This window comes from Monodelphis domestica, chromosome 1 (genome assembly GCF_027887165.1).
Source record: "Monodelphis domestica isolate mMonDom1 chromosome 1, mMonDom1.pri, whole genome shotgun sequence".
Classification (NCBI taxonomy): Eukaryota; Metazoa; Chordata; class Mammalia; order Didelphimorphia; family Didelphidae; genus Monodelphis; species Monodelphis domestica.
This window is the reverse complement of record NC_077227.1, coordinates 619516884-619531302: the sequence shown is the minus strand read 5'-3', so window position 1 is coordinate 619531302 and position 14419 is coordinate 619516884. Positions and strand designations below refer to the sequence as shown.

Below are 14419 nucleotides of genomic sequence, written 5' to 3'. Positions count from 1 at the left end.
ATTCTTTTGACCATATTATCTTTTAAAGTTTCCTGGAATCATTAGTTTCCACCTGCCCAATTCTATTTTTTAAGACATTATTTTCTTCAAATAAACTGTACCTCCAATTTTATTTTTAAGATGTTATATTATTTAGTGTTTTTAAGTGTGTCTTTTACTAAGCTGTAAATTAAAAAAAAACTTTTTCTAGAAGTTTTCCTGTAATACTCATTTCTCCTCACTTTTTCCTCTAACACCTTTATTTCTTTAACTGACAAAATGTTGTTGGCCTTGGACCCAATTAGTATTTTCTTTTGAGTCTTTGAAAATACTTTCACATTATAGTCTTCCAAGTTAATATCTTGATATTTTCTGCCACTCAAAATCTTTTTTTGATCTAGTTTTTTCCTTGTTTGCTCATTTTGCCAGCCTACTTCTTTACTTTGAACTTTATGTTAAAGTTGGACTCTGCTCATTTCAAGGTGAAGGACCACTATCTAAACTGCATTTTTCATGTTGCTATTGATTTCAGAGCAAGTTTTGGAGAACTGAAAATTTTTGGTGCTTTCAAAGTTGCATTATCCCAGGAAAGATGTGGTCACTGTTCTCTTGGTCTTTGCTCTGGTCTTTACCTAGGGAACCCTCCACTACAACAGAACTACTTGTATTTCCCTTTGACTTGGGACTGTGATCAGGATCTCTGCTTGCTTGCAGCCACAATTAATAGTGTTACTCTGTTCTGGAACCCAGAACTGATTATGGGAAATAGATTTGCTCATCAGCACCTGCTGTACTCAACATTAGCAAAGATCCCTTATAATTTCTTTCTGGTCAGTTGTCCAACCACATTATCATGTTTGAGATGACAACTCCTGAAGCTACCATTGCTACTGCTGCTTTTATGGTTGCCTCCAACCCCCACCCAGTGTAGAGATCTCCTCTGTAGACCTCTTAAGTTGTCTTGGGATAGAAAAATGTTTTCCTGATCACACTAGTGCAAACATCAACAACATGGAAATAGGTTTTGATAAAGCACATATGTAAGACCCAGTGGAATTGTGTGTTGGCTACAGGAAGGGGGAGGGGAGGGAAAGAATATGATTCTTATAACCAAGGAGAAATGTTCTAAATTGTCTAATTAAATAAAAATTAAAAAAAAAAGAAAAATGTTTTTCTCTGAATTTTTTTCTTTGCCATTGCAAATTTTGACTAACAGTACTGAAAGTTGTTTGGAGGAGAATTTTTTGGGAGAGTTCAGCTGTGTCCTGGCATGTGTTATAAGATTTTGTGGGTCTTCAGAATCTGTGGCTACTGAAATATTAGGGAATGTAGCCCCCATGGGAGGAGTTACAATGTGAGTTCTCTACAGTTGTGCCTCTGGATAATGGGTATAGGGACTAAGTATGAAGTATAGCTATAGTGAACTGGGGTGTACTGCTAATCCTGGAGTTTTGGAATTGTCCTGGAATATTTCCATTAGAGTCAGAGGGGATGGTGATAATCAAAGTGGTAGTAGTGGTTTAGCCTACCTAGAAAATACTTTGTTCTCCCCTTCATGGTGCGTTGCTGCGTTTGCTAGGATGATTTGCCTATCATATGGTATTGTTTAAATACTGAAAAAAACTGGTTAACCCTTGTATTACTGGTATTTGAAGGTATTTTTTGGGGGGGGAAGAGGAGGATAAGGATAAGGAGAAGGAGGAAAGGGAGAAAGAGGAGAAAAAAGAAGCTGGGGTTTTGTATCTAGTCAGAAAATATGTTGTTGATAACATATTTATAGCTTTCCTAAAGCAGAGAACAAGTGAATTCAAACCATCCATATATCCGCTGACTAATATTTGAAGTGGTGCCTTAGGCAATTATCCATCCTTCTGGGTATGTTTACTAGAAAACTTCATCACTCTGGGAGTGGGGCAGGGCATTAACTAAATAAAGTATCCTGGTTCTAAAAGAGGATTTTACTTCTTTTATGACATGAGAGTGGAGGGCCAAACAAAAAGAAGAAATTAGTTTCTTTCTTTCAGTCCCACACAAACCTCCAGTCTCACACAAAGCTAGAAGTATACCACTACTACTATTGAAGAGATATGGATAGGACCTGCCAGATCCCTATATCTTCCAAGATTTTTCCCTTTTAGTGTCTTTCCCTATTTTCTGAGTAATTTAGGGATATGAAAAGATCCCTAGCAATCTTTCCCAACTTCACATGACACCAAAAGAATCACAAAAATTTAAGTACTTTTATTAATAAAAATGAATAGCAGGATTATAATTCCAGATCTGTAGGATATCTCTTGGAGAAGGTGTGAAGTATCAACTTCCTCTGCCTAGTTTGTTGTATCTCTTTTCCCATAGCCATACACCAGGGCCATATTATTAGAGGATCAACCTCAAAATATTTTATTACTAAAGTTTTTAAGAAGGACTCCCCTTCAGCTCACCACACTCCTCTTCTACCCAACTGACTTCTCCTGTAGTAACTATCCTTCGATGCTTTCATTGCCTCTTCTGAGTTCACCTCTGCTATACTCTCCTTGGGGTGGGAAAAGAGCACCATTTTAAACTGATAGAGTACCATTGATCACATGATCCTTTTGAAAACTGGTTTGAACCCTTTCAGAATCTACAAAAGCACAGCTTTCCTGTTTGGGAAAGCATTATAGATAGGTAGAAGTACAAAGAGTCACCTTCTCTACTTTAGTAGTCACACCAACTTTCATGGCACAACATATGTTCTTTACATTAGCAAATCATTTATAAGTACTTCCTGTTTTTACCTTTCCTTGGTGTCTAAAGGAAAATGAAAAACCATTTATTTTTATGGTTCATAAGGGCATGCTACAGAGTTGCCTTGATAATTATGATAATAAAGCTTACATTTGCATTGCATGAAGTTTAAAAAAACATTCAATCATTTTCTCACTTTATCCTCATAATAACTTTGTCAGATAGGCGGGGTAGTATTCCTGATTTTATAGATGAGAAACTTGAGGATCATAGAATGCCAGAAGTAGGATCAGAACTCAAGTCTTTTGAATCTTAGTCCCAATACATATTGCTTCACTGATGCAGGTTATTGTTTCTAGAATAGTCATTAAACTTTGCCAATTTTCTTTTACAATGAGGTTGAATTTGTTATTTCGGCAAGCCAGCACAGGATTTATGTAACAAACACGTCTTTAAGTGGAGGAATTGCTCTTTTTTATTAGGAGAAGATTCCCAGTAATGATTGGAATCAATTAGCAGGCTCTTATGTGATTGGTGTTTTTCACTGGTTGGGTTCTAAACAATAAGCTCAGAAATGAATGAACTCTACTGGCAGGTTTTTCATTTGATTGCTGCCTTAAGCTGGCCGGTTTCTAAGCAACAATAGCAGCATAATAATAATGACAATAATCATAAATATATCCCAGTAGGATCCAAGGGTATTGTCCAACTTCAGCCATTTCCATCTCACATTAAACTGTTGAGGAAAAAACAAAACAAAAACAAAACAAAAACTCTTAGCATTATAGACGTTGAAATTTTGAATTAATTCATTATTTCATTGCCCTCTCTTTTTAGCTGTGTCTCATAATACTTCTCCATGACCTATTCTGTGCTCCACTTCAAACCAATTGCATTATTCTATCCTTTCAACATGCCCTATATTTCCCCAAGAGTGCTTTTTCCTGGGCTTAAAAGGTTTTCTTTCTACTCTTCGGCTATTTAATTCTTACCTAACTGAAATGCCTACCCACCAATATGAAGATGAACCTCTTCCTGATTTCCTAGTCCACAGTGACCATGTTCCCTTTCGATCATACCTGGCACTTCTGCACCTCTATAGTGCTCTTATAGTGTTTTTATTTTGAATTACTTTGATGTGTATATATCATATCATTATGTGACTTTTCTCTAGAAATTAATTTTGAATGTTTTTGTATTTACTTATTTTTAAATACATATTATTTTTCTCCTATAGAATATAGGCTGCTCAGGAGGAAAGGGATTATTTATTCTGTTTTTGTATATCCAATGCCTAGAGGTGTCTGAAACATAGAAGGCACTTAATAGTTATTGAATTGATTTCCTAACATAAAAATCCATGATGTCAGGAACTATTTCTAATATAAACAAGACCTCCAAGTATATATAGGGAAGTTTTAACCTTTTCTCCCACTGCCTAGTATAATGCATTGTATTGATTTATGAATTCTATCTCCTAACATGGTAGGCACATAATCTGTCACCAAATTCATATTACAAGCATTAATACAAGCATTGTATTTCTCAGGAATAGATCACCACTCCACAAGAAGGCATTAGAATGGAATTATAAGTGAAGGTTAACAAAATATATTTTCTCACCATTCTGAATCCACACTGGGCAAAGATGCTCCTCTACCATACATAATTCTAACCATTCTTTCTCTATAGATAGCATTACTAGGTCACAGGACTAGGGAGTTCCTCAGACTTGATTTTGTCATATTTTGAATCTTTGTACCTTTCTTGATGACACTGATGTGAGTATTTTCTCACTTATGCTGCAGATCATAAACTTGTTTCATGCCTGTCCATCTTGTACAACTCTAATTCACAACTTCCCTTAGTCTTTTGCTAGTGATCCACCCAAAGTCCTGGAGGCCATCCTCCAGATGCTTTAAAATCTCCTGGATACCAATATAGTAGTAGAACTTATGTTTTGGAGAACTCCCAAGTCTTGCTACATGAACAACTCATCTTTTTTCTTCTTCTGATTATACACTTTCTCCTGTTGATTTCTTTACTTAGTAACATGAAAATATGTTATGAATTATCTTCATTGCTGATTTCTATTTTTACTTCATTTGGCTTTAAGTATCACTTATAAGAAATTTATTACACATTGCCTTATATTACTGTGAATACTAGTATATCATCCTAATGGACTGCATGTAAGCTCCTGGCTGACAGGGATTGTGTATTCTAAAACTTCATCTTCCTCAAGAGACTTAACTAGGAATCTCAGTATCTGGGACAAATTTGGCAATGAGATATAGGGATGGGAAGTTAGGGAAAGAACTGGTGTTGGTGGGTCCTATGAGAGAAAGCCTCACAACAAGTGTAATACTGCTGACTTAGGGCATGGGTTATCCCTTTTCCCTTCTTCTCCCTCAACTTCCATTGGCCTAGGACCTTACACATTCACCCATTCCTAGAGTCTTTCTTCCCATCTAACCCCTTCAGGAAGGCAATATGGTGGAAGGTTGTAAGATGTGTGATAATGGTCTCTTCTAGACTGCTATGAGGAGTCTACCCTTTGCCTCCCAAGATGTTGGCATGTAGATATCTATGTTGCCCTACTTTGACATGAGAGATACTCAGTAATTACTAGTTGGATGAATGAATCAGCTCCTTTTTGAACTATCAAAATAAGAGCTAAAACAGAAGGATTTTCTTTTTGTAAGATATATATGTATACATACTTGCATACATTTATATATCCTTATAAATATATTTTAAATTGATAGCTGTAAAATGAATTGAGCAGTTCACTTAAAAGGATTACCATAATTTTATCTGCTTCATCCTACTATCTTAAAAAGTATGTAAGAATAATTCAAACCAGACTTACCTTAAAATACACAATATCTTTGATCAAATGTACTGTTTCCAGTTTCAGGAGTGCCAAGAAAACTGGTATGTGGGCATCTGGACTTGTTTCAGCAGCCAAATCATATAACCTCCTGGCCAAATGAATGTCCTAGGAATACAAAAGCAACAGACCCCCTTTTTTGTCATTTTTCTTTATTTTTAAAAATTATATTTTAGTAACCACCACTGCCCAACAGAAAACATTTAACTAAACAAATGCATAAAAATTAGGTGTAAAATCACAAACTCATTTAAAAGTTGTTTAAAATATGTAAATTATATATGCATGCTGATATAAACATCTTCTTTTGATTCCCTTTTGGATCTGTTTTACTTGGATATATTTTTCTTCTAATTTTTTTGGCTGTTATTTTTTAAATGTAATTATAGTATGTATATATTCTTTTTTTAAACTTCATATATTTCCCTTATTTTCTTTGTATTTCCAAAATTTGACATTTCCAATAACATAATACAATCTTTTGCATTTAAATTATCACAATGTCTTTAGTTATTTTTCCATCCATTGAATTTGTGTTATTTCCAGTTATTTTGTCATAACAAAGCTTTCATGAATACTTTCATACACAAATAGCTTTTAACCCTCACAATGATGCCCTTAGAGCATAACCTTAGTAATGAGATCTCTAGGTCAATGAATATGAATAACTTTACAGCTCTTTACATATATATTTCCATTGTGTTTTTAAAAAATCACAGCTATTCTAGCAATATAATATTAGGTCTGTTTCTCCATATTCCTATCAACATTTAATCTCTTTTACCCATGTAGTTCTCAGTTATATATCACCAGGACCATGTTTTGCTAGAATAGTCAGCAGAGACCATCTGCTGCCAGGACCATATCCTTTCCCAAGCAAGGCTTTCTAGCTTGATCATACCCAGTGGAACATTTGTTCCAGAGTGACAACTTCTCAGGGATGCAGGATTACCTCCAGAGTATGATGAATATTGAAATAAGATGTTTGCAAAATATTTATGTTCTTTAAGTCATTGTTGTCCCATCAGAAATCATTTTTGGATTATGTGGTTTGCTCAGGTTTAGATAAGCTTGTAACTTCATGCAGGTATATTGGTGATACTTCTTGTTAAGGGTCAGAAGGTATCATTTTATATGGTGAGAGGAGCTAGGAGGTATAAGCCCAGTTACAGTTTCAGTTTGATCATTCAGCTCGATCAACTAGTCATGTGATCCTGTGCAAATAACTTAGATGTTTCTGAGCCTTAATTTTCCTCATTAGACAAATGGAGATTCTAATACCTAGCTTTCCTGTTTCAAAAGGCTAACATGAAGATCTGATGAGAACACACACAAGAGCATGCTGGAGCCTGAAATAACAGGCTAATTGTTACATTTTTGGTGTGAGCATACATACTAAGGAAAATGAGAAAATGCTAAAAATTCGGGCTTGCTGTATTATTTTCTTAATTGTCTATATTTAAGTGACTGAGAAAACGGTAATAATGCAAATTCAATTCAGGAGTATGTCTTTTAGGTTCTTTTTTTTTTTGTCTGCTCAGAGAGCCAGTTGTTAAATATTTATCAGCACATACTCCTTCTATCTGTGTAAATCTATGTGAATCTTTCTGGGATGCAAACCTGGTTTTCTCTGCATATAGTCAGAAACATTTTTCATTTTTCCTACTAAATTTACTGCACAGTCCATCTGGATACCTACCTATCTAGTCTATCTTGCCATCTGCCCTGTAATTGCTGCTCTGTTTCTCATCTTAACTAGCACTCTCAGCACCAAATGTGCAGAATCAATTCCCCCACTCTGAGTACCTTAATCCACTCAACTTTAGAACTCCTTCCCTGGAGCTATTGCCTCAGCAAAAAGAATGAATAAGTAAAAATATTCCTATGCCACTGTCCCTTACCAGCCCCAGACCACTAGACCAGTGGTGTCAAATTCCTTGAAGGTAGCATATTGACTTGGAAAACATTATGTCCTATTATATTTTATTTTCTTAAATATTTTTCAGTTACATTTTTATCTGGCTTGGTAAGGAGTATTTTGATCACATGGCACCTGTGCACTAGGTCATCTTTTACATTCTTATATAGTTATCCACATTTATTACATCGTTACATCTGATGTATCACTACATCAGGATTCTCTCCTTCCAGACAATCCTCCTCTTTCCACCTCTTGTCCTGGACACAATCTGATTAATACTATCATTGATTTTGAAAAAAAAAAGATGTTAATAGACTAAATCATGGATTAATTTATCATTCCTTAGATTTTCCAGAGGAAAATTTACTCCCCTAGTCACTATCCTTTTATGCAGGTCTCCCTGAATTAAAATGCAAGCTTTGTCAGATCAAAGATTATCTCACTCTTTGTATTTGTTTTAGGCACTTAGGACTTTACTAACAACAATGGATTTTTTCCCCATTCATTTATGAATAGAGGCAAATATGGATGAATGGGGGTGGGGGGAGCTCTTATGAAGATTCACCATGTGCCAAGATTTCTAGAGTGCTAGTAAAGCCTGGATCAGTTTTCTCTGAGCCTGTCCCCAAACCTCTGTACAAGTATTGGGCAGGGGGAAGGTTTAGGTTGTAGGAATGTTTATTATTTCAAAAGGAGCAGATATTACTCCAGGGAAGAAATATCAGAGGGAATTTTTCTGTCTATTACTATGACTATCTCTTTATCCTCCCTTATCTACCAGCCCAGTTTAAAAAAGGAATGAATCCTTAAGACTAGGATACTAAATATAGTTATTAAATGACTTTCCATTTCTTAGATCAGTGAATTGCTGAGTCATTTTCTTAATTTTTCAAATGCTGTAGGGCCTTGTAAATTAGTTAATTTATTTGAGAAGAGGAATCTGCCTGCCTTAAAATGCTTAAGATCTGATAGAGAATGGTAACTAGATCTTCCTGGCATAATATTAAAGGGATCTTATGAATGTGCTAATTTTTACATTTAATTCTGTCAAATTCATTTGGCATCTAATTGACATGCTGATTATAGTAACTTTACTTGTCTCCTATGTAACTGGCATATGTAATTCAAAAGGAAGTTCACCAGAAGTCAGTGTTTGTTGTACACAGAAAAATGTCAGGCATTTAAGGAAATAATTATTAACTGATTCCTCAAGACAAATATGTCAATTACTTAGTTGTCAATGCAAAAGAGTAAACTTATTCTGGAAGAGTCCTCAGTTGTTTATCAGTTATCTCCTGGCCTATCTGGGAGAGAGGTATTTGTCCCCTTTAAATATTAAAGAAGAATATATAAAATTATATAAATTATATATATATATATAAATTATATATATATATAATATATAAAATTAAAGAAAATATAAAAAATATTACATTGTTTCAAAAGAAACAAATCTCCTATATGGTTTCTATTCAGAAACTTCCTTGGAAATGAATAGAAACCATATAGATTTGTTTCTTTTGAAGACCAGAAATGAAATAGTGTTTGCACCAGAAATAAATCCCTTACGGTTATCTTAGAATCTATTTTGCTGAAAATAGTTTGGTCCTTCATAGTTGATGATCATATAGTATTTCTGTTACTATATACACTATTCTCCTGGTTGTGCTCACTTCAATTTGCATCAGTTCATATAAGTCTAGGTTTTTTCATCATTTCTTATGGCACAATAGTATTCCATAATGACCATATATCATTATTTTGCCATTCCCCAGTTGACAGACACCCTTCAGTTTCTAATTCCTTGCCACTAAACAAAGAGTTGCTAAAAGAATTTTTTTCCAAGTAGGTCTTTCCCCCTTATCTCTCATGTCCTTGGGATACAGACCTACCAGTAGTATTACTGGATCAAATACATGCATAGTTTTATGGCTCTTTGGGCATGACTCAATATTGCTCTTAGAATAGATGTAGCAGTTTACAGTTTCACAAACATTGCATTAGTGTCCCAATTTTCCCACAACTTCTCCAACATTTATCATTTTCTTATATAATTATTGATGTAATATCCTCTGCAAGTTTGATAAAGTCAGTGGACTCAGAGTTTTTTTAAAAAAATTAAGGAAATGCTAAACTTTATTTTGATGTTGTTGAAAAAGATTTTTTTTCTCATCCAGCTTCACAGACCCCCTGAAATCTATCCATAGACCCCCAGTCTAAGAATACTTGTAATGTAGCATATTGTCAGACCTTTATTTAGTTGTCCAAAATAATGCATATTTTTGTACTTTTATTGAAAACTTTCTTAAATTAATTAGGTCAGCATGGGCTCCTAAATACCTATAATATTTTGCTTCTACTTTAGGTTAAAATTTTAATTTTGTTTTAAATTAAATGTTTAGTTACTGGCTCTGTTCCCTTCTTCTGTTCAGTCCCCAAATCATCCACTGCTCTCTTAGGTACTACAGATGTACAAAGAAGAAAAAGAACTGGAAAGCAGGATCTCCAGGTATCAGGAATATGACATCCTCCTTTAATCCTAACAGGAAACTCTACCCCAACTGCTCTTTAGTTATAGCTCTTTCCCTCTATTATTTCTTGTTTATCCTATATATAAGTTTCTTTGTATATATTTGTTGCTCCCTTACCCTATTAGATGGTAAATGAAGTCCTTGAGAGAAGGGAATGCCTTTTATGTCTCTTTGTATCCCAAACACTTAGCACAATGCCTGATATATAGTAGGTACTTAATATTTATTGAACTGAATTAATCACCTATACAGTTCCTCTCAGTCAGATTCTTTTCTCATGAAAGAGTCTGTGTTTAGTTGGCAGAAAAATCAAGACTTAAGAAACCATATGTTGTATAATCTGTTTGAAATGCCTACTGGTATGCCTAGTAAAGGGTCAATGGAAAAAGATAGAAAGTGGTGTCAGGTAATGAATGGAATGCCTTGAAGAGTTGGTTAAGGAGATTGAACTTTGTTAGGCAGTGAGAAGCCACTGGATGTTTTTGACCAGAGGAATTATAGGAAGGGAGCTGAGCCTGCAGGTGGCTATATTGGCAGCAGCATATGGCATGGATGGGAAGGGCCAGAGACAAAAGGTGAGAAAATCCTTTATAAGCCTACAAAAGGGAGTGGCAAACAGGGCAGCTAGATGTGACATTTCAGGCTCTCTCTACCTCTAAATCTATGATCTTATAATCTTTGTGAGAACATAAATGAGTGTAATGAATTTGGGAAGGAAAGGAAAAGGCACAAAGTTTTCTTCATAGTAACATTTTAAAGATGTTTCAGAGTATTATCTTAATTAGGTAACAGTTTCACATGAAAAATGAACAGTCTTTAAAAAAGGCTGTTATTCTTGGCATTGGTTTCTCACTGGGGATATACCTAAGACTGGGGATTTAGAAGTGAGTCTTCTGACTTTGGCCCACATGCAGTTGATTGATTTGGGAGTAATCTATGTAATTCTCCCTTGCTGCAGTTTCTTCTTCTGTGTTCATCCAACTTCCATGTTTGCATGATGATTAATTAAAAAGGGTGATTATGAAGCATTGCACTATGTGAAAACTAAGTAATAACTAGGTGAGTTAAAGCCTGAGAAAGTCTGAGCATCTAATTTCTTTGTTCTCACTAATCATCACCAGAGTATGCTTTGGGCTTTTAATTATTATCATATTCATTTCAGCAATAGGAATCAGTGGTACTTCCTAATTAATTTGAATATGATATAGTAGCATCATAAACTTTGCCCGTTGGCACCTAGTTATTTTTCTTGCTACTAAACAAAACTAAGTTAATAAAGACTAAGCATGCTGGTCTCTTATTAGTTAATTTAAAAATTTGTAATATGTATTTGCTACTCTGCTTAGCTTTATTTTTAAAAGTAAGACTGGAAAAGGAAAGGGAAATGTGGCTGAGGAGGACTGGTAATAATGAAGCACCCATGATTTAATGGGAACCATGACAAAAAGGAACTGAAAAGCTCATCAGGGGAGTCTTCAAAGACTTTCTGTAAATATGGAATGTATAAAACATGAGAACTTATGCCCACCAACTACTTCTATTTGACATTATGAAAGAAGAAGCCTCTAATGATTCCAAGGAAGAAAAACAAACCCTCTGACATATATAGTCAATGCAAAAAGAATGTTCATCCTGCTTCAAACTTGCAATCATTCTGCCCTGGAGGGAAGTGAAAAAAATGTGCTTCGAAGAGTCATTGGAGGACACAATTGCTTTTTCATAACTAAAAATTTGATTCATTTCAATTCAATAAACTTTTCTCCAAGCACCTACTCTATGATTTTGAACTGTAACCTATCTAGACTGAAGCTACCAGCTCTGAACTTCCTGCATTCCTTTATACTCTTCCCTGTTAGCTCTATCCTTCCCAATTCCTATCCTACCCTACCCAACCCTACACTTCCTCTCTGGGCTCTCTGGAACCACCATTCTATTGTTATTAAGTTGTCCTTTATATTTGACTGATTTCTCCCATCCTCCCCAGAAATTACTTTGTTTATTTTGTGTAAAAGTTTTGAGAGTATGTCCAGATAACTTAATATGGAGGCTACTCTCACCTGCAAGGTAAAGAAACCTCCCAGAGAGCAGTCCTTGATGTCTTCTACAAGGCTATCTCCATTTTAGGTGATATGGCCATAACCCTGCTATATTTAATTTTTAATGTACATATTGTTCCCTGCCCAATAAAATGTAAATTCCTGAAAGACAAGGACTGTATCATTTTTGTCTTTTTGTCCCCAACTGTCTAGCACATAGTAGGTGCCTAGTAAATTGTGGAATTGAACTGAATTTTAGGCACCAAGCCACCAGCAGAGGGGATATTAATGGAACAGCAGTTTGGAACTGATTAGCATCCTGAGATTGTAGTTGAAGGAGAGAAGCATCCTCTTCTCAGCTAAGGAATGGATTTTGGAGCTATGGATGGAGATATTGAGCCAAAAGGCTCAAATGAAACACAAAATGGAATTCTTAAAGAAACACACATGATCTATGAGACAGACTGAAAAGTGGTGATCCCAAAAGGGGATCAGAAGAAACAGAAGAACAGAGTTCCCACTGTGCTAGAAAGAATCTATAATACTTTCACAAGAGGGGAAAAGAGGAAGTGTGAAGAAAGCCATTAGCTTCTTTTAAAGTAGAATATGGAGGCTCTCTCCACAATTTCCCCTTTCCATGTTAGTCTAGAAACATGCAGATATTTTTTAATATTTTAAGTTAGGGCAGAGTAACCTGTGCCTGAATCTTAGGAGCCTTAGGAATTTTCCTGAATAGCAATCCTGAACTGCTGTGATTTTGCTACAGATTTTCATTTGAAAAAATAAACTCTATAAAGCAGTAAAAGAAGGGGCCATGTGGACACAAGGGTACATTATATTGCCCTTACAGGAAAAAATTGCTTGTTGTTCAGTTGTTTCAGTCATGTTCCACTCTTCCTGACCTGATATGGGTTTTTTCTTGGCAAAGATACTTGAGTGGTGTACCATTTCCTTCTCCAAGCAAACAAGGTTAAGTGACTTGTCCAGGGTCACACAGCTAGTATCTAGGCCAAGATTCAAATTCAGGAAGATGAGTCTTCTTGACTCCAGGGGACTGTACTCTATTTCTGAGCAACCCAACTTTTACAAAAATAAGTTAGTTGCTACCACAAGATGTGACTTATCAAAGTTCCAGAGACAAAAAGGTTAAGGAGAAGAGAATGTAGTAACGAGTATTGATAGACCAATAGCAATCCTTTCTCAGTGACAACCACTATCATCACAACCTGATTTTGTTATCTAACAACAAAACAAAATACAGTTTCTGACTTCAAGGACCTTACATTCTAGAGCAGATAAGATATTACCCTTAGATTTACTCTTTTATTCTTATAAAATCATTATAATGAATATCAGCAAATAGTATTCCTTTCCTTCCTTTATAAATCCTATAATAATAATAATAGCCAACATTTATATAGCATTTTAAGATTTTCCAAGCTCCTTACATTTATTATCTCATTTAAACCTGTGTTTGCTTTTTGCATTATGTTCTCTCATTTCTTACATTGGGAAATTGTGAATATAAGCACTGATTTGTCTCTGATTCAAATGATTTTTTCTGAACTATACATTGTATTATGCTATTTATCATAGTTTTATTCTTTCAGAAATGAAATTAAAATAGGAATGGCAGTAGATAAAAGGGAATTTATGGATAATCCTGAATTTCATTTTAGTTATTAGTTTCAATATCCTCTTCCATTAAAATTTCACCAAATAGCTTGATCTGAGTTTGACCTTTCTATCTGTAATTGGAAGAGATATCAAAAAATGAGAGGTCAAAAGGCAGGAGGAAAAATGGAAGGCATGGCCAATCTATCCATTGGATATAAGCATAAGAGGATGAGAAATTTGAGCTTCAGTATGTTCCTCTTTTGACTTTTCATATTTTTCTTTCTCTAGTGCTACCAATAATTATCAATTATCAGCCAGATTTGAGTGGAGAAGATAATAAAGAAGGCCATGGAGTCCTTCACAGAATCACAGACATTGAAGAGAACTGAGAAACCATCTAGCCCAATTTGTATCTAAACAACAACAAAATTCCCTGATAACATACCAGATAAGTGACTACCCAAACTTGTGCTCAAAGGCTCCAAGTGAGGGGGTACTAGCTCTTCAGGCAGACCCTGTTACCTTTGGATGACTACAATTGGTGAAATTTCTCTTACATCAGATCTAAATCTAGCTCTTTACAACTTTTACATTTGCAGTTCATCCTACTTCTGCCAAATCATTTCTTCCACATGGAATTATTGAGGAGTCATTTCAGTCATGTCCAAGTCCTCTTCATGACTACTTTTGAGATTTTCTTGGCATATATATTAGG

At 35.1% G+C, this 14419-nt stretch overlaps 1 protein-coding gene across 4 annotated transcripts in view; it reads right to left on the bottom strand.

Moving 5' to 3' along the window:
* Nucleotides 1–3157: 3157 nt before the first annotated feature.
* The window catches only part of SEL1L2 (SEL1L2 adaptor subunit of ERAD E3 ubiquitin ligase), a 166851-nt gene continuing 155589 nt past the window's right edge, over nucleotides 3158–14419 (bottom strand). For all 4 annotated transcript variants that reach the window (XM_056813864.1, XM_056813865.1, XM_056813866.1 and 1 more), the window contains 2 exons: nucleotides 5579–5707; nucleotides 3158–3442 (listed from right to left, as the gene is read on the bottom strand). In XM_056813864.1, coding sequence (XP_056669842.1) covers nucleotides 3323–3442; nucleotides 5579–5707 — 249 coding nt within the window. In that variant the 3' untranslated portion in view covers nucleotides 3158–3322. The remainder of the gene's footprint in view (nucleotides 3443–5578; nucleotides 5708–14419) is intronic.